The 19,845-nt window shown below is 40.5% G+C and overlaps 6 protein-coding genes across 6 annotated transcripts; 3 read left to right on the top strand and 3 right to left on the bottom strand.

Moving 5' to 3' along the window:
* Positions 1 to 6,727: 6,727 nt before the first annotated feature.
* On the top strand, positions 6,728 to 9,415 carry ATC70_012747 (uncharacterized protein; the record flags this gene model as incomplete). The annotated part of the gene is made up of 11 exons (XM_064831918.1): positions 6,728 to 6,750; positions 6,811 to 6,911; positions 6,975 to 7,159; positions 7,216 to 7,292; positions 7,351 to 7,531; positions 7,604 to 7,695; positions 7,759 to 8,265; positions 8,323 to 8,479; positions 8,542 to 8,965; positions 9,027 to 9,107; positions 9,159 to 9,415. The coding sequence occupies 11 exons, from the start codon at positions 6,728 to 6,730 to the stop codon at positions 9,413 to 9,415; spliced, it is 2,085 nt and encodes a 694-aa protein (XP_064678198.1).
* Positions 9,416 to 9,483: 68 nt separating this feature from the next.
* Positions 9,484 to 10,479, bottom strand: ATC70_012746 (uncharacterized protein; the record flags this gene model as incomplete). Its single annotated transcript, XM_064831917.1, has 6 exons — positions 9,484 to 9,728; positions 9,778 to 9,936; positions 9,993 to 10,146; positions 10,214 to 10,264; positions 10,318 to 10,346; positions 10,407 to 10,479. The coding sequence occupies 6 exons, from the start codon at positions 10,477 to 10,479 to the stop codon at positions 9,484 to 9,486; spliced, it is 711 nt and encodes a 236-aa protein (XP_064678197.1).
* Positions 10,480 to 11,330: 851 nt separating this feature from the next.
* ATC70_012745 (uncharacterized protein) lies at positions 11,331 to 13,056 on the top strand (the record flags this gene model as incomplete). The annotated part of the gene is made up of 2 exons (XM_064831916.1): positions 11,331 to 11,361; positions 11,423 to 13,056. The coding sequence occupies 2 exons, from the start codon at positions 11,331 to 11,333 to the stop codon at positions 13,054 to 13,056; spliced, it is 1,665 nt and encodes a 554-aa protein (XP_064678196.1).
* Positions 13,057 to 13,165: 109 nt separating this feature from the next.
* On the bottom strand, positions 13,166 to 14,642 carry ATC70_012744 (uncharacterized protein; the record flags this gene model as incomplete). Its single annotated transcript, XM_064831915.1, has 4 exons — positions 13,166 to 13,274; positions 13,331 to 13,757; positions 13,812 to 14,574; positions 14,631 to 14,642. The coding sequence occupies 4 exons, from the start codon at positions 14,640 to 14,642 to the stop codon at positions 13,166 to 13,168; spliced, it is 1,311 nt and encodes a 436-aa protein (XP_064678195.1).
* A 147-nt stretch (positions 14,643 to 14,789) lies between these two features.
* On the top strand, positions 14,790 to 16,266 carry ATC70_012743 (uncharacterized protein; the record flags this gene model as incomplete). Its single annotated transcript, XM_064831914.1, has 6 exons — positions 14,790 to 14,915; positions 14,967 to 15,106; positions 15,162 to 15,635; positions 15,691 to 15,936; positions 15,990 to 16,113; positions 16,171 to 16,266. 6 exons carry the CDS (start codon positions 14,790 to 14,792, stop codon positions 16,264 to 16,266), a joined length of 1,206 nt encoding a protein of 401 aa, XP_064678194.1.
* A 344-nt stretch (positions 16,267 to 16,610) lies between these two features.
* On the bottom strand, positions 16,611 to 19,373 carry ATC70_012742 (uncharacterized protein; the record flags this gene model as incomplete). The annotated part of the gene is made up of 7 exons (XM_064831913.1): positions 16,611 to 16,710; positions 16,767 to 17,162; positions 17,219 to 17,356; positions 17,415 to 18,858; positions 18,922 to 19,055; positions 19,124 to 19,211; positions 19,274 to 19,373. The coding sequence occupies 7 exons, from the start codon at positions 19,371 to 19,373 to the stop codon at positions 16,611 to 16,613; spliced, it is 2,400 nt and encodes a 799-aa protein (XP_064678193.1).
* Between the last annotated feature and the right edge of the window lie 472 nt (positions 19,374 to 19,845).

Here is a 19,845-nt window from a genome sequence, read left to right as displayed (position 1 = left end):
GTTAAACAACATTTTTTGGGTGGCATATTTTAAGCAGGGTGAATATGTAAAGGGCTTAATGGTGTGTAACGAAGTAAGCTACAGTTGTCTAGTCTTAAAAGCATGACTCATCGTCGCCATGTCAAGTATTCATCAATAATCTGAAAGTAGCACATAACGAGCTCAATATCGATCACACATTTGGCTAAGATGTCATTCTCAAGCTGTCATTGACCTAGTCTCTAATCCGTTAAGATCTGCGAGGTTCTACTGGCTTGACAACATTATGCTGGTTTCTTGCATTCTTTAATCGGTTTAATGTACCATTTTCAACAGTAATCATTCTTTCTGGCCCTTGCCAAACTTATACAGTATTGAAAATAATATCAAATGGTACTACTCTTGACAGGTATGGCACAAGATGTATTCAGTCAAGTTTGCTCTTCTGATATTTTGAGAGTTTTCAAAGGAAAATATGTATTAGATTTGTACTATTTTACCTGAAACACTATTCGTTGTGTAGAACTAAAGGTTACCTATTGTTTCAAATCTGTAGCATCAGTTCTCATGAATCTACAGTGGTGCTCAATAAGTCAGCCCTTGTGAGCTTGCCGAAAAACGATCGCTCAAGGCTAATCTTTGCTACAGTGGAGCATAGAAAATTCTTGTTGTGCCTTGCTATTAGCCATTCCACATCCTAAGTCTATTTATTAGATTTGAGCACCACATGGACGTTTCCGTGCTATTATTAAAAGAAAAACGTTTTTTTACCAGTGTAAACTCCAGTTTGGAAGTCCAAAATCCAATTTTTTGCAAGCATTGCAGATACTTAAACAAGGCCTCATTCTGTAGAGAAAACACAGAGTAGCAAGACTTAATTAATGCTTGGTTGATTTGGCACTTTACAGATAATAGCGTCGAAACACTGGTCTTTTTATATTGGTTTACTCTGCACTTTACCCGCTATAGTTATTTGGCAATCAACGTAAAACCTGAAAATCCCTTTCTATGCTTGACGAGCATATTATCTTTCTAATATAAAGTCGCTACCGTCAACATAGGGTGCGAAAAAGCTGTTCCCTCTTCTTGCTGAGATGCGAAGCAAAGCCTTCAACCTTTGCCAAAGCACAAGGAAGCAAGATATCAACAAACAGTTTTGAATGTAACAATTTCCAATATCTAATTCATCGATCTATGACTTGCAATTACTTCTTGCAATTGACAGATTCTCATATGAAGCTGAAGGTTCAACATTGGATTATTTTGAACCGTAAGATTTTGCCAGGAACATGTTATTTTCAGAGCTGTAGCATCAGTAATATTTCAAAACTTGATTTCAGATGGCCCAAATTTCAAAACCATCGGAAATAGGTTTGTACGTTCAGAGTATTGGATATAGGATAAAAGATAGCAAATCTTGATGGAAAAGTTGAAACATGTTGGAAATCAATGATGTACCGTGCATCGCGTGTTTAGCGGGACATTTGTTAAAGGGAGGACCCTGTATCTAGTGTACTGCTGTAGTGTCTATTGTATAATTTCCCCTACAAAATGCATTTTTTTAAAAAAAAAAACATCGCTCACATAAAATTATTCACTGAATGATAAATTCAATGATCACACTTTATACTGATACTCTTGAACAAAGAAGTATTTAAATTGCTTCCATTTGATTACGCTTTTATTATTACAAAAGAAAAAATAATTTTAAATGGCAGGTCAACAGAAAATCAACTAGTTGTAGACCTTTTCTCTTTCAGCCCCTGAGCCAATCAATTCGCTTTAAAACTCCGCTGACCTAAAAAAAAATTTGCGAGGGTTTCCCTCTGTTTTGATGTGAGGCAAAATTTTAAGCGCCGCTATAATAGCAATATAGCCGCTGCTATCATCAAACTTCCCCCAAGTGCTAGAGCATGCCTTACTTACACCACCTAGCTTTAGATTCAGGCGTTGAGACTCTCAATCATCACTAAAGTAAGTAGCGATAACCAAGTGGAGGCGGCCTATCTACCTCCTAGCCTCGGATAAAGTCTTGTTGAGCTTCAGGGATAGGCACATCCACACAACGTAAAAAAGGTATGCTTCAAAGAAACATGATAAAAGAAAGAAAAAGAAAAGAACATGATACAGTAGTATAGGAGTATTATAGTAGTAGTATGTAGGCAAAAAAAGCAACACTCACGTAAAAAAAAAGTGAGTTAAAGAAAAGCATAAGAAATACAACATCAAAGAATGTTGAGAACAGCTCGCTGTTGTTGCAACAAAGGTGCATGCATGAGCAACGTGCATGATAATAGTCTGATGCAAAGGAACACAAACATACATAATTGCATGATGAGCAATGGTAGTATAAGTGTGCAATACAACATAATGACTAATGTTGTTTCATGTGAAGCGTCAGAGGCAACACAAACAACAATCCACGGCCATATAACAAAGTGGTATTGCAACGGCAATACAGATATATAGCAGCATATCATGCTTGTAGTTCATACATAAGAAGCAACAACATTGCAAGCATCCGTTGAACTGATCATATCACAGCCAACAAAAGAAAGAAAAAAAACGCGCAACAAAGCAAACATTACGAATGCATTATCACGATAAAGCAAGCAATAATACAAACGTTCAAAGAAGATTTATATTATCGCTGCCAGAAGAAAAAAGATACTTACCACTTACCAGAACCACAACAGATAGACCAGAGATACGCATTCAGCAGAGATAGTACAAAGAACAAGCATACAACAGAGATAGCAGACCAACAAAGACCAGACTAGCAGCAGCAACACCAATAGCAACGCCAGTAGCAAGAACACCAGTAGCAAGAACACCAGTAGCAAGAACACCAGCACCATAGAAAGACCGAATAACGAGCGTCACCAGAGACTAGACAACGACTAAAGAAGGAACCGCCAGAGATAGAGACCAAAAAAAGCAACAGCCAGACATAATAAACCAAAGAAGCAGACAGCAGAGGAGGTGGCAGAGAAGTAATGGCAGCAGCACTCACATCAAACAGGTAAAACAAATTATTGAAACCTAATAAACAAATTCGATTATTAGTACTTGTTCTATATCTTTCTGTGCTCGTTATCGAATGGTACCTATTATATTCCAATTCAAAGAAGCAGTATCAAGTGCTTTTAACAGTGCAAGGCCGTGTTATCAGATGATAGAGTGTTATTTTAAATCAAAAGGGTTCCAAAATCAACATGGTTTGATACTAAACGCGTTTTGGAAAAAGGGTGAAAAAAACGCTGGTATGAAAAAATGAGAGGGCGCCCTATCCAACGTCACGGCCAGTAGATTCGGCCTCAGTCTTCTGTCACAGTAGCTGTCGTTGCGGCACTCAAATTTGAAATTGTGCAGTGGGGTATTTTCGTGTTCAAATTTGACTTGATCTGACATTCTTTGAACGTTTTTGCTAAATTCGACTGTGAAAATTGTCGTTGTTATACTTTACTTTCTAATGCTTCTATATTGAGTCGATGAAGGCGCATCGAATGAAGCTGATTACATTCAACTTTCAAACCGAAAATAAGGAGCAATTTGAAAAAATATGAAAACAGGTTTTCTCTGAATATGTCAACATTTAGTATATACAAGCCTCATAGAAAGAGTTTCCAATGCTTCATTACATCTTTACGATCAATTTGGTCTGATATGTATCATAGTAAAAGTCGTCATTTTTGGGGTGAAAAACGTGATCGTTTGATTTTCAAGAATTTTCCCTTGCTAATACTCATGATAAAACGAGGATTTTCGTGGATTTGCAACGACACAAAAAAAATTGAGATAAAGCATCAGGAAGTAAAGCGTAACCAAGAGGAGGCGTATGATGCTATTCCAAGCGCTCAAAACGCTTTGTGGCATGAGATATTCGTGCTTGAAAATGGCTAGATTTGGACAGAATTCGACTTAAAATGACGGTGTAGTGAGTTGCGTTGCGAGAAGAGTAAGTACATTACACTTCTGTCTAATGTCCGTGATGTTCTGCATTGTACGGAACTCAATCCTTAAGTTAACGACGCTTTTATTCTAATTCTGACGATCAGATCATTTTGAGATGCTCGAATATAGCTGTAATGAAATAGCCACCCAAACGCAACTTGATTGAAAACCAAAATTCATCAAATAGCACTCATTCAAATTCATGCTATTTGGATCTATTAATGAAAACGCTCAAATGTACATCAAAAAACCATTTAAACATACTAAAGATACACGCTTATATCGCACATCGTGTGAATGAATCACTCCTGATCACAGTGTATTCAATCACACCCATGACGGTCGTAATAAGAGATGTTATCTTTATCCAAATAAAATCAAATCAATAACAAGCATATTCAAATATGACAACTATGCCCTGCTGCCATAGTTGCACAATATCCCAGATAAAGGATTCCATACTTCAATAATAACAAACATCACACTTTAAACCATCAAGGTTACATTAAATCATGCTATGACGATAGCTCACCCAAGCCCATCAAGGTTACTCAAATCGACCCTTATGGCCAGTGCTCTTGCATTGATTACCACTTTAAATCAAACATCAACAACATTTGCCAGATATCGCAATAGCAGCACCTATTGCTCTCTATCATCACTAATCCTACAAGCTAGTTGCAAATGTATAAATACTCTACTTTTTTTTTACTCAATTCCAGGATCTTCAGTTCATTTTATACACAAATAAAATACAGTTGATTTCTATTGTATTTTACTATTGCTTTATTTTTTTTGTGAAATCTATTTAAACCTGATTTCACTGCAATGATAGCCTTTTTTGATCATATCTCGACAAATACTCGCTAGATTCGCACAAAACAAAGACCATGCAATAGCTCTACGTTATATCCATTATAATATAAGAAATTTAAGAACCAGATGTACGTTCCCTTTATGAATTTGCTGAAAACCTTATATTTTATGAGCTACAAGCAGGGGATATTCAATTTTTTTATTTATTTATCTATAATAGCCATACCATCGTATAGAGAATTGAAAAACAAACAGAAGCTATTAAGCTTAATGCTTTCGTTAGCTTTGTAAAATCTAGCGGTATGGCTCTTTGAAAATCGGTCATCTGGAACATTTTCCGTCATTATTCATCGGCATTGTGCCCTCAATAGCTGCACATCAATCATACCCTAAATCAAAGTGCCCTCTACAACTTTTACTACACATACATCCCACATTCATATAGTAATACAGAAAGTTTTAATAATACCATCCTCTGTGCAGAATTTGCAAATAATATCAAAAATCACAGATCTCTCGTCATCAACGCATCTAATAGTCTCAATTAAAACAGATGTTTTGAGTAAAATTAGCGAGCAATTTTTGAAAATACGAAATGACTATTTTGGCCAAAATATCAATTATTTACATGCAAAGGCCACTCAAGCAAAGTTTTGAGGGCTGCTTTGGATCAAAGGAAGCATTTTGATCTAATATATGCCATAGTAGAAGTCTTTAATTTCAAGGCGAAAAGCGCGATTGTTTGATTTTGGATGAAAACCATGAGGAGTAGTACCTCATGCTCTTGAGGCAATTTTTGGCCATGTTTTTTTGGTTCCCAAAAAGCCGAGCAAAGGTGTCAGCCAGTTAGTGCTAGGTGAAAGCAATTGTTTGGCGCTATTCTGCGGTCCATAACTGCCTCTGAGTCGAGAAATCACTGCTCGAATTACTTCAAATTTTGCAGTGTTTTGCATACTTTTGTGTAGCGTGTGTTGATACAAGTATACTCTCTACACGCACATGCAGTATTTTTAGTAATACGGGCTTGGAGCACTCGAAAAGTGTCAGATCCACGGTTTTAGAACGCTTCTACGTGGAAGTGCAAAGTTAAGAAGTCTATGACAGCAGGAAGTTCAATGAAGTTTAGAATACAGTAGCCTGATGGACAAATGCAGGCCGCCGCCACGTAAACGGCTTCTTACCAAAGCGAAGCAAAGATAAAGAGTTATTCAAAGCATACAGGCTCTTGTCTGCATCATTGAATATCCAGAGAACTATTGCAATCTTGTAGCAAAAGTAACTCAAGTAGCCCGCTACAAGACACAACTTGTTTTTTGATCCATATTCTGGTAAAATTTATTTTACCAAGTTGGCAATGCACAAGATTATAGCAAAGGAAAATCAATTTCATACAATTCTTTCAAACGAGAGATTCTTTATTGAATGTATAAATTGATAATGATGTGTATTATGCAGAAACATACACCATATATGCGTAATAAAGCGCTTTGTTCTGACTTGACTTTGACGAGTTTATTGTTGCAGGGGACAGAAGAATTATCCGGACAAGAAGGCGCCACAGACTTCATCCACATAATACTCGACATATTGTACGAATTGCATGTTCAATCCTCATATATAGCTAAAACTATCATATCAAGAAGTTTGCAGTGAAGATTCCACACAAGTATATAAAATAGAGGCAGCATCCCGTAGACATCAGTGCAGGCAAATTCGTTGCTCCATTTGTGTTTGCCTGTCAGAACAATTCGCTTTCGAAAATAAAAACGCAGTTCAAGATTTTCATGTCACTATGAATCGATCAATCTGTCAAGGGTACTAGGCATATGATTGTATGTTGCTTCCACTGATCTACATGTAATCTGCATCACATATAAGCTTCAGTTCCAAAGTCAGCCTTCATTTGAAGAGCATGAAACGGCAGAATGAAAATTAAAAAAACTTTTTCGTCTCTAAATTAATCAATCTACTGACAGCCATGAAGATTGTCGCTCTAGTGAGGTAGCTGTTGTTATAGTCCAAGTGTATCAGCCGTCTTTATTTAACTGCGTTTGCATATAGTGGAGGCAAAGATAGTTGCTATAATATGATGCAATGTGTGGCAAATGGCCATGAAATTACTGCTATTGCTAATTTGAAGCCTCCCCGTGAATCAGGAAAAGGTACTTTGGACTTGGAGCAGCAATGGCTTTTCGCACACACACACCTTAACATGGATACAATAGACGAGCTGGACAGTTTCATGTATCAGACAGTAGGCCATGATGCTATTCATTTATACTCGGAATGCATGGATGTACCTTTGTATAGACGAGAAATTAGAGGAGGATCTGTACTTCAAGCAGCGGATTACACAGTGACAGCAGATGATGAAACAGAGGATTTATACATGCTGTTGAAGGATGTTTTGGTAAATGGAGGGAGCGAATGTATGTGTATGTACATGACATTGACCGCAATGAGTAGAATGATCATCCTGATATCAAAGGTATCTCGGTGGGCGCCATTCTATCCAATTACCAACGAGTTCGAGTAGAGCATGTGTAAGTTGGAGCAGAGGTTACTGAGACAAGTGGGTTGTTGACAGACTTTTTGCCACAGGTGCAATCGTTTAGGATTGACTTCGTTTGCTTATTTATGGAGAAGAGGTCAAAAGGAATTGCTTTACGAGATGGCAAATGCTGGCGTCAATGCAATCTTGATCAAAGTAGCCGCTATTGGACTCAAGTCAACACACTTGGGAAAGTCAATTGGACAAATGTACCCTTATTTGTGCAAAATGGTAAGGAACATACGCGAATTGAGGGGGGGGGGAGGAGAACACTGCCATTGACCTACAACGAACTGTGTATAGAATGACATGTATGATTTGCACATTTGTGGTGAAGGAGGAGAATACGAGACATTTACTGTCGATTGCCCATTATTCAAAAAGAAAATTGTAGTGTAAGGACGAATGCGAGATTGAGCCTTTGTATCCAAGAAAAACTCATCTATGTGTGTGGCCAGTGAGGAAACAGAGACAGTGGTTCATTCTGATGATGCATTTGCTCAAGTAGCCTACCTCAAGTTTCAGAAATGTAGATTGGAGGCAAAAACAGCACAAGAAATGGATATGAGCAATATCGCGATCCAGGATTGGAAAGAGTGGGAATCATACAATGAGGTTGTATCTGCGGTGGACAATGCAAGGCATACGCCTCTTGTTAAAGCGACATCAGCAACAACACCTATTGCAGTGCAGCCCAGCACCCAGTCAGCAGCAATCACTCATGACCACACACCATTCTTTGCCATAAGTGGCACCACTGCCTACGATCTGGACGCTACAGTGGAGTATGATAGCATTGAGAAAGAAACTCAAGCATGTATGGAAGCTGTTCAAACAAAGCTCTTGGACAAGGGACTAGCATGGAAGGATGTGGTGACTATGAACGTCTTTGTCACCAACATGGATGATTTTGGCCGTATCAATGCAGTTTACAAGACGTTTTTTGATATCAATCCTTCTCCAAGGTAGGGGTACTATAGGCGTCGCATGAGAGCAAGAGAGAAACTCATGGTGTGTTCCAGAGCTTTAGTGGGAGCTAATTTGCATGGCAAAGCCAAACTGCAAATCGACCTTACAGCCATCAAGTCTATTGCCAATGTCAAAAGAGATACCATGCATGTGCAAGGAATCTCCTACTGGGCTCCTGCCAACATTGGACCCTATTCGCAGAGCGTTGTTGCAAGTATATCAACACGAGTGTCAATCATAGCTAGCATGAAAGCTTATCATTCATACTGTAGACACAAGGTCATGCCTTTATTGCTGGTCAGATTGGTCTGGTACCAAACACATTGGATCTTCCAGCACCAAGGTCGTTTGCACAAGAGGCAGCTTTATCGCTACGTAACTTGGAGAACATTGTCTCTGTGTTGGACTTGCCTCTCAAGACACATACTGTTCTTTGCTATTGCTTTGTCAGCGACCCGACCTATTTGCCATTAGCACAAGCTGCTTGGGAAGCTTACATTGACACTCCACCACCCACTGCATATATCGCTGTGCCATCACTTCCTCGAGGCGCCATGGTAGAATGGCAAGTGCTCCTCCACGCGCCTCTACCAACACCGTTTGGCCAAGAGGAGTATGATAACACGACGGATGAAGAGCAAGATGAAGAGACAGTTCGACAAATGAAGGCATTGCAAGTGAGAGAAGATTGTTTTGGTGAGTGACAAAAGAGCTGAGGAGGGATACCAAGGATTGGCATTAATATGAATGGTGATAGAAACGAGCAAGGTAAAGGATATTTCATGCAGGGTTCTTTGCAAAAGCAACATCACCACTATTGTGGCACAATTAGCATCAGGTAATGCCACTGATTTTGGCACTAAGCATTGCTTACTTACTCGAATCATAGATCCCTCAGACCTGAAAGACTTTGTTTCAAGCATAAACGAGGCACTGAAGCAAGCCAAGAAAAAATGGGAGCAAGTGCTATCTATCAGAGCACTTTACAACGACAGTACACATATGACGAGCATAGTCTGCAGCAGTTTATTAGCAGCAAATGTCCTCCACCACTCTAAAACTGTGCCACCCATCACCAGCATTCCAGTCAATGCACTAGGATCTGTAGGAAATCAAACGATCGTCTGTGTCCTGCATATACTGTAAACCACTTCCCTGCACACCAAATAAATATCCATCTTGGACCCCGATTTTATACATGTTTATTTTACAAATTACAATGCCTTTCTGTTTTGAATATCTCTGGAAGGTGAATAATGGATTCCAGAGGCAGTGCCCATGCTGGACTGACCATACGAGGATGGAGGTGCGGATGGCGTATAGGAAGTTGAATTGAAGTCTTGAGGTGCTGCTGTCGTTGGCATGGATGTGTCTTGTGTCTTGATGCCAATCGTGCTCATCAATGTCTTCATCAAACCTTGCTTTTGCTGGTTTGGAAGAGCATCTACAAACGCAGGATCTATCTCTTCCTGTTTAGCATGTACATTTCTCTCGACTAAACAACTTACCACTGGTGGGCAGCGCATTATCATTTGCACTCAAACTGATAAAATAAGCAAAAGGTACCAACCATACACACAAACCAAAGAAAGCGGCGATGTCCATGAACGGTTTATAATGTGTTGTAAAGTAATTGAACCATAAGAAATGATCTACAAAGACAAGCACTACAGAAAGGGTTGAGTCTTGGGGTACAGCATGAATCTAAAGGGTCTTATTTTACCACAACTGCTCAAGAATGGGATGCTTGTCAAACTGATGAATGGGAAGTTCTTGAGGTTCAAGCTATAGACGCAGTGGCAAAAAATCGAAAATGCCAGATGAAAAAAGGGCAAGCGATCAAATATCCAAAACAACACATGCAACGAAATAATCACCTAATAGAGACAGTTTGACACGTTAGATTTTGGTGTATGATACAACACTCTATGATATGCAACTTACACCCGTCATCCATTTGATCACTTTTTTGGTATATACAGAATATTCTTCCACCTATAGATTTGTTAGTTTGACAAGCTTGTGAATGTCTTTGTGAAAAGACAAACCAATTCAGCGAGGTAGTAAAGACCACAAGCTACAGTTGCCGTTGAGTATCTTTGCAATCGTGGCAACATCCATCATACCATCAACTTACCTAAACTCAATACGACAAAACAAAAGGCAAGACCAGTTGCACCGTAGGCTACTAAATGCAAGGCGCTTAGCATTGTAGTAGATTTTTTTCTGTAGTGTTTGCAAGAAGAGAATCACAATCCAAAAAGGGTGATTCAAAAAGTAGGCTATCAACATGTTTGTTGGGCGGTGCAACTCCGAATATTGAGTCGCTTGATGTAGTGCACTATGACATTTGGGCAAGTTTTCAAGTAAGAGGCAGAGATGGGTTCAGTTGTATTTATGCAGGCAATGCCTAGCATTTGAAAAGGCTTCTTGCTTTATCAGATTACGCTGAAAGAAAGTACTTTGAACTGTTGTGAATGCTCAACATTGGCATTTCCACTAGTAGCCAATGTCAACATTTGACTGCAAATCTATGATCCCTTGTCAGATACACATGCTCACTACAGAATGCCAATCAAATGCAACTTTTCTGACATGTTCAGGCACATTAAAAGGTGTATCCCTTTTTTAAAAATGAAACATGAACTGCTCAGGAAGATCCTCAAAGCTAAAATTCAAATTGACATCCCAGTTGATCTCCCCTTGTTACACCTGTTGATGCTTTGACTCATTTCAATAACCGTCAGATCTATGAAATCTTTGATTTCATTATGTCTTTCACTGTAGCAAACAATCCAAGGGAGAATAAAAGTAATGTATACTATGGCAACAACGTTTCAAGGCATGGCATGACTTGTTGCTTATGTTGGAGCGCCTAACCCCTGATTCCAGATCAATGATAGATGCTTGACATTACTCACATCAGATGGACAGTCACCGTTAAATCATGCTATTCAAGCCCCTCAAGAGATAGATTACAAACCCCCACATCTATAATTTCCCCTCCTCCATCTTTTTGTTCTCTTGTTCAACAAGCACACACATTAAAATACACACAAACATGAATAGTCAAAAAGTCGGTATTCTTGGAGGTAAGCTGTCTTTCACGCATTGATTTGATCCAAGTTACTCATCATGCCCACATGTCGACAGGTGGTCAGTTGGGCCGTATGATGGTGGAAGCTGCATCCAGACTCAACCTCTCTGTCACCATTCTTGATGCCCCTGTGGACGCACCTGCCAAGCAAATCGAATCCACTCAAAGCCATATCCAAGGCGCCTTCAACGATGCTGCCAAGATCACTGAATTAGCTTCTCAAGTAGATGTATTGACCGTAGAGATCGAACATGTCAATGCGGATGTTTTGGCCCAAATTGAGCAAGAAGGTCGTGTGCGTGTCTGTCCCTCTGCATTCACCGTCAAGACCATTCAAGACAAGTACAACCAAAAGAAGTATCTGGAATCCCATGGTATTCCTGTTGCCGAGTACCGTGAAATCAAGGATGCTGACGCTGTCAAACAAGTGGCCAAGGAATTCGGTTATCCATTGATGCTCAAATCCAAGACCATGGCCTATGACGGCAAGGGTAACTATGTGGTGAAATCTGAGGCTGATGTGGAGAAGGCAGTTGCTGCTCTTTCCAAGACACCCTTGTATGCAGAGAAGTGGGCTCCCTTTGTCAAGGAACTCGCTGTCATGGTGGTACGTCGTGCCAACGGTGAAATCAGATCTTATCCCGTAGTAGAGACCATTCACAAGAACAGCATCTGTCATCTCGTCATTGCTCCTGCTCAAATCGACGGCAGTGTCGCTGTCAAGGCTCAAAAGATTGCTGAAAATGCCATCAAATCCTTCCCTGGCGCTGGTATCTTTGGTGTCGAGATGTTTGTCATGGCTGATGGTGAGATTTTATTGAACGAAATTGCTCCTCGTCCTCACAACTCGGGCCATTACACTATCGAGGCTTGTGAGACGTCTCAATATGAGAACCACATGCGCGCCATCTTGGATCTGCCCTTGGGTTCCACTGCCATGAAGGTACCTGCTTCTATCATGGTCAATATCTTGGGTGAAAACAGTGATATGGAAGCTTGTTACAAGCCTTGTCAAGCTGCTTTGTTGGCAGATGGTGCTACTATCCATTTGTATGGTAAGAAAGAGTCCAGAGCTGGTCGTAAGATGGGTCACATTACCTTGGTGGGTGAGTCGATGATGCAAGTGCAAAAGAACTTGAAACCCATCTTGGATGAAATTGAACCTGGTGTAGAGAGACCCTTGACATTGAGACCTTTGGTGGGTATGATTATGGGTTCTGACAGTGATCTGCCTGTCATGAAGGTGGGCGCTCAAATCCTCAAGGAGTTTGGTATTCCATTTGAATTGTCCATTGTATCTGCCCATCGTACTCCCTTGCGTATGGTTGACTATGCTAAATCTGCTGCTCAACGTGGCTTGATGGCCATCATTGCTGGTGCTGGTGGTGCTGCCCATTTGCCCGGTATGGTCGCTGCCATGACACCTTTGCCTGTGATTGGTGTGCCTGTCAAGGGCAGCTCTCTGGATGGTGTTGACTCTCTCTACAGTATTGTACAAATGCCTCGTGGTATCCCTGTTGCCACTGTCGCTGTCAATAACAGTACCAATGCTGCCTTGCTTGCTATTCGTATCTTGGGTGCTTCTATTCCCGGCATTCAAAAACAAATGGCTGCCTATATGGACAAGATGGAGGGAGAAGTGCTGACCAAGGTCGAGAAACTTGATCATGTTGGATGGGAAAACTATTAGATGCCGTCGCATCGTTAGAATTTATATATCAAGAAAATTGCTTTATTTTCAATCACTTTGTATAGTTTTGTTTTATAAAATAAAAAAATGTATTTCACACACGCAAAAATCAAGATTCCATCCATTTGAATGAGCCCATCAGGATATGCTTCTTTGGCAATCTGCCTGGCGAGGGAGACAGTATGGTCACCTTTCTCTTTTCGTCATCCACATCCGACCTATGTATTGTGTGCGTCAGTAAGCCACCATCAGATCAAACCGGGTATGTACTTACACATAGACAAAACCAGCGACATTGCTTTCCAACAGTCTATTTTCATGCTCATCCTGATCCGCATTCAAGATGGCCAATATCGAGTGCAGGCACATGTCATAGTTGTCTACTTTGACCACCTGCGTCTCGTTGGAAGATCCCTCCATGCCCAGTGGCAACGCACTGGAGGGAGCGATCACATCGCCCACTCGCCACACCTTGATATCGTCATAATTCACCAGCATGCTGTAAGGAGATAGTTCACATTTGGGGGTGCCGTAAAAGTATTCGTGGATCTTGGTTCTTTGAAGTCGAGTTTTGAACTGTCTATCACGTTCCACTACACCGCCAGATTTGGATAATTTGACAACGGATACATTTTTATTGCTAAACATGCGATTCATGTCGCTGTAAAGTCTTTCGTGGCCCAGGACAATCAGCACGTTCACTAATACAGAAGTATAAGAGCATTGAAATGGAGGACTCATTCAACGACGCTTACCTGAAAACTCCTCAATCACATGCTGAATAATATCATAACCCACTTGATCGATCAATCCAGCTGTATCTATAATGAATCCAGAGTTGCGGCACTCGTCATCCACTGCCATTCGACTCTTGATAGCGTTCGATAGACACGAGGACACCATTTTGTACAGTTTGACATTTTCGCTGGGATCCTCGAATCCATAGTAATAAGCCAAGGGCATGGTGGATGAGCCCATCGATGCCGCTGTCGTGGCTGAAGATCCAAACCCTTCCTCCACATCAATGATGTTACTGATACACGTTGCTGTCACTGTGCCGGGCATAGTGATAGATCCTTCAGTGGTATCCAGCGAGACGTAGATGGGCTTGCCGCCTTGCTTTAAGGAGTAACTGACCAAGATTTTGCACAGTGAAGTCTTTCCAACGTCGTGAGGTCCAACTACCAACACACGAGGCCCTAATTCATGCTCTGTCTTGGCTCTGTGTCGTAGCTGCTCTAGCGCTAAATGTGTGTTCAAGTAACTTGTCATGGGTGTCTCGTTGGCTGTGTATTCCACTAGAAATGTACCCTTGATTTCCAATGTACATCCATGCCATGTGTAGACAGCTGCCTTTCTGCCTGTAAATGTGTAGGTGATGCCTACAGCTAGCTCTGTGCCAAAGATCTCTGCTGTACCCTTGGCCAACTTGATTTGCACCTTGTTGTTGAACTCGACTTCGAAGCGAAATTCATGATCTGGCTCCAATGTCACTTCACGCGATGGTTCTGTATCTTGCTATAGAAGATTGTTAGTATGATAAGGTGGAAGCAGTGCTTGCATTGCATGCTCACCTTGTCTTGCATAGTTTCAATGGCTGTCTAAATTGGAAAGAAAGAGTGCAAGAGCAGACTTTCACGTCTGTTGGATGGCACACCCATACTAGTCACGAACTCATAAGTGCATGTGCAAAAGCAGGATCATCTCTTTCTCTTTTTTCTGTCCCCTAAACAATGAAGTTGACCACCTATGTCAACAAGTTCCAGCTGTATGTCAACAGCGAGAACGGAAAGCAAGTGTCGCTTTTGCTAGCACTTGATCATAATTATGCCAAACAATTCTTGAATTCAGGCGTTCAGGTAAGGTTACCTACTTGGAATTCAAGCATAAAAAGCTAAAGTCGTTGGCAGCTTCACCAAATTGACAATGCCTGTAAATCTTCATTGGAAGCTCCTTGGAACGAGGTTGCTTCCAATCATCTCAAGACACTCATACACATCGATGCAGGAGACTACGAGGACGCATTTGACACTCAAAAAGAACTCGTGCAGTAATGTATCTCTTGTAAAACGTACAGAGTTATGGTATACTGACACAATAAATAGGGCATTTCAGAGAGGCATGTCCAACATGACTCGCTGGTGTTTACCTGCCTTGTACATTATCAACAACGATTTACGTATTGCTGCCTCGAAAGCAGATGATCAAGCCGAGACAGCAGTGGAGGGGCAGCGCAAGAAATTGGAAGAAGCCGCCAATGTGATTAGTAAATCATTCACCTACTGTATCACGGATCGAGGTGTATTGCATTCTTCCAAAAAGTACGGTACTTATTTTATGATCGGCATCTTGTTTAGAATCTATTTCAAATTGAAACAGCAAAACCTGTGCAAGAACATCCTGAGAGCTCTCAAGGCTGCTGACATGCCATCTATCGATCAATTCTCAAAGAGCGATAGAGTGACATTCAGATACTATCTTGGAAGGCTTTATTTCTTGGAGGAGGATTACGTGAAAGCAGAACATGAATTGGATCTAGCCTTCAACGAATGCACGAATCGACACATCAAAAACAAAGAGTAGGTTGCCATGGCTACCATGACAGGAAACACTCGACTGATCACTTGCAAACAGGCTCATTTTACAAACACTATTACCTGTCAAACTGATGCGTGGCATTTTGCCAACCGCAAACTTGTTCAAAAAGTTCCCAAGAGCACGACAAATCTACAGTCAATTGGCAACCTCGATAAAGATGGGTGATGTAAAGGCATTTAACGTTGCATTAACGAATTCTGAGTCCATGTTGATTAGACAAGGCACTTACTTTGCAATTGAGAAGGCGGAAAGTATCGCTATTAGACAACTATTCAGAAAAGTGTAAGTAGGGCGAACAGTAAACAAGCAAGTCAACTCACGCTGGGCACTTTCAGTTATCTTGTTTCAGGTTGCAATACCAGAATTCCTATTCAAACCTTTCAAAAGGCTCTTGAATTTGAAGGCATAAACGTTGAGATTGAGGAGGCCGAATGGATGTTGGCAAATATGATCTACAAGGTAAATTGATGATGGTGTGGGTGTCATGGCGAGCAGTTTATTCATGTCAAAATGTAGGGCTACATGAAGGGTTATTTATCACATGAAAAGATGTTCTTGGTGCTCAGTAAAGATAACCCATTTCCTCCTGTTGCTCAGGTTGCTCAAGCGTAATAAGCGTCAAGATCATGTAATTTAAAAAGTAGATTATGCATACTCTGGTGTGATAGCAAATTGAATACAAACCACATTTGCTACTAGTAGACCTTGATCAACTTTTCATCTTAACACTACCATTGCATTTGAATTTCAACAAAATTTGATTATATTTATATCTGATAAAGAGAAAGGAAGATAATATGGAAAGAAAGAAAAGTAGTGTGATAGAGATGGTAAAATAGGAACAGAAAGTGAGAGAGAAATTGTGTGTGTGTGTGTGTGTGTGTGTGTGTGTGTGTGTGTGTGTGAGGGTGAGAGAGGGGTAAATGCGGTTTTGATTTGTCATGATTTTGAAAGAATTACTCTTGGCCAAAACCAACAGTTTCTTCAACGGCCATTGTCAATTTAGCAACCAAGGTCTCGTATGATTTGTAAGGGGGCATATCAATACGATTGAAACTAATGTGTGTTAGTCTATCTGCAATCTCTCTTTGGATCCAAATCATTCCACTTACCATGTATGAGCCTTTGGCAATTGTGTCACTTCACCAGACTTCTCAATGGTGAATCTTCTTGGACCATCGCTGCCTTGGAGATCCTTGAATCCGTTGACAGGAATACGAGAAGTACCCGTAGTAAATTGTAATAATCTGGATTTTTTCTCGCTATCCCAAGTACGAATACACTTCCAGAACCATTGAATAACATCATCTTGTTCTGTATAGCCTCTGTAATCGGTGTGCTTCTTCCAGTCATCCACATCAATTTCGGCGATACCACCAATCAACAATTCCAACTCACGTTCATCAAAGACATTGACTAAATCTTGAGGAATAAGTTGATTGAAACCTTCCTTGAAGGCCTTGAATTGCTCTTCGACACGCTTGTGAATGCGCCACTCTGTGATCAAGCTGTTGTTTATAATTAGATATGATGATGCCAAGACACTTGAAATACCAAGACTTACTTGACGTATTCCTTCTTGTTTTCCTCAGTCACCTCAATGTTTTGGCCATTAGGGATCAAATCGACAGTAACAACCTCACCGAAACGATCATCGTCTGTGGAGAAGGTCAACTCCAAAACGTCAGTGATATCATTGTTCCTATGATATAATGATGATGATTAGCGTTTTCCAATATGTAAAATATTGTAGCACTTACAAAATCCACATTAAACTACGGTAAAAGTCTGCGTCTACACTTTCCATGTCTGCCACAAGAATCTTCTTGTTCAAAATCATCTTGTAAAAGGAAACAATAAAGAAGGCGTCCAAGAAACGACGATGGAAGATGGAGAGACCCACTACACGACCAATGAATCTAAAGTAGTTCAAATGCTCGGGATTGATGCCTGAGTGAGGGTTGATTTGAAGCGTATAGTTGTCGTGAGCAGAGTATTCAAACAAGCAGTAGAAGGGATTGAACATTTCATGAGACAACAAGAAGAAGAATTCTCTCGATAAACCACCATAATCCAAACCATCTTCGCCATCAAACTTGATCATCAGACGTTTCTTGAGATCAGCAGGAGCTTGACGCATAATCTCAGCATAGGCATCTTCGAAAATATGATCACGTCTAACCTTGATGTGGCATTGACCAGGCACTGGACGTAGAGCAGGCTGAGAGCGGAAGTAGATCAGCTTGCGACGGAAATCTCTCTTGTATTGAGGTACGTTTTGATCGAGACTACTGGGTAATCTAGGGTCATCCCAAGTCGTGGTCTTGGTATTGTGATCAACAAAGTAGACTCTGCCAGTGCTGGTTAAACGCATCTCCCAGCCAGAGGGTAAGGGACCCAATTGAGATACAGGTTGAACTTGTACTTGAAGATTGGATCCAGGACCAATGGTGCTGATGTATTGTTGACGACGTGGATCAACCCATGTAGTGGTACGTGTATTGTGATCAACGAAATAAGGACGGCCTTCTGCACTGGTACGCATTTCCCAACCAGGTGGAAGAGGGCCAGAGCCTGCTGAAGTCATGTTGTTATTGGGAACAGTAACATTACCAGCATTTGGACCAGCACCATTTGTGTTGCTGGATGGAGCAGCAGCAGGAGCAGGAGCAGCACTTGGCGTAGTAGCACTAGCAGCGGCTGAGTGATTATTTTCCAATGAAACAGCACTTGCAGCAGCACTGTTTGGTCTATCCTCGGGTAATCCACGAGCATTATGACGAAGACGCTCCAATTCCGTTTGATTTTGCTGATCTTGAGCCGTTCTAGCAGAAGGTCTCTTCCAAGTCGTCGTGCGAGAATTGTGGTCTACATAATAAGGTCTACCCAAATGATCCACTCTGCGTTCCCAACCAGGAGGTAAATCGTTGTTGTCGTTTGTAGAGTTGGTGGATAGATTTGTGTTTGAATGAGCGGCGGCATTACTTCCTGAAGCAGCAAGCGCGGCGACAGCAGGATGAGGTGACGATGTTTCATTTGCTGATTGTGATGATGATGTTGTATTGTTGTTAGATGAAGTGCCTGGAGCAAGGGTATCTGTGCCATTTCGAATAGGCACGTTTACATTTGTAGACAAGTTTAGAATCAGTTTTCCGTGCACAGCTTCGTTAGTGTTGGATTTCTTAAGTTCGAGTGTAAGCATTTCTATAAAGACAATGATTGTGAATATGACAAGGAGTTTTAATTAAGTTTGATACAACAACATACCATCTCCTCCCACTTCAAGGTCGAATACTTTGGAAACTTGGATATTGATAACACCCAAGAAGCCTTGGTCCTTCTTTTTGAACTTCTTTTGATCAAATACTTGGACTGCAATGACACTTTCATTCGTTACTTTTCTGTAGTGTACACAAACAAGTTAATACAACATTTCCAGGCATCCCATTTATCCCCACAACACACATACAAGTCAAAACTTTCATTCCAATAAGGATTAAGCGTCTTTTTCATTACTGTTGTTGTGTGTGTTTGCTCTCCATCAACAGTGACAACAGCTACAATACACAATTATTAACATTTTGTACTTGTACTTTATATGCAATCATCATGATAATACCAAAAGGGTCGGGCATTTTAAAGAATAAATCCTTCTTAATCAACCCATCTGCTGCAATCACTGTTAATCGAATGGTTCTTGTGGAAGCTGATGTTGGCATTGTTGCTTGTAAATCTTATATTTTTTTTTATGTAGGGAACAAGTAGTAGAGAAAGCCTTCCCCTTTTTTCTTTGGTTGTGTGTCCTTGTATGAATGTGTCTCTCTTTCTATATCTTTTTTTTTCTTTTTGTCTGCTTTATACAAATCAGAGAGTGAGTCCTTATCTTGATTGTATACGTAGCGTATCAAACAAAGACAAAGAAAAGTGTGCAAAAGAAGATGTATTAGAAGAAATAAGAAAAAAAAAAGGTTATTTAGGAGAAGAAAAGAAAAGGAAAAAAAGAAAGAAGAGAACTTGCTTAGCAATAAAACGCTTTTTACATCTACCTCGTGATAGTTGCACTGTTTATGGCTTTACACCAGTCATTGAAACCCCGTATTCAGTGTCTTGGTATACAAAACTGTTGTGTGCAATAGTAAAAGCCCTGTTGACAAAGCCAGCCATTCATTAATAATCAACCACATCCAAATT

Source organism: Mucor velutinosus (assembly GCF_035048745.1).
Source record: "Mucor velutinosus strain NIH1002 chromosome Unknown tig00001569, whole genome shotgun sequence".
NCBI lineage: Eukaryota > Fungi > Mucoromycota > Mucoromycetes > Mucorales > Mucoraceae > Mucor > Mucor velutinosus.
Note: the sequence above shows the minus strand (reverse complement) of the source record. Positions and strands in the feature narration are given on the sequence as shown.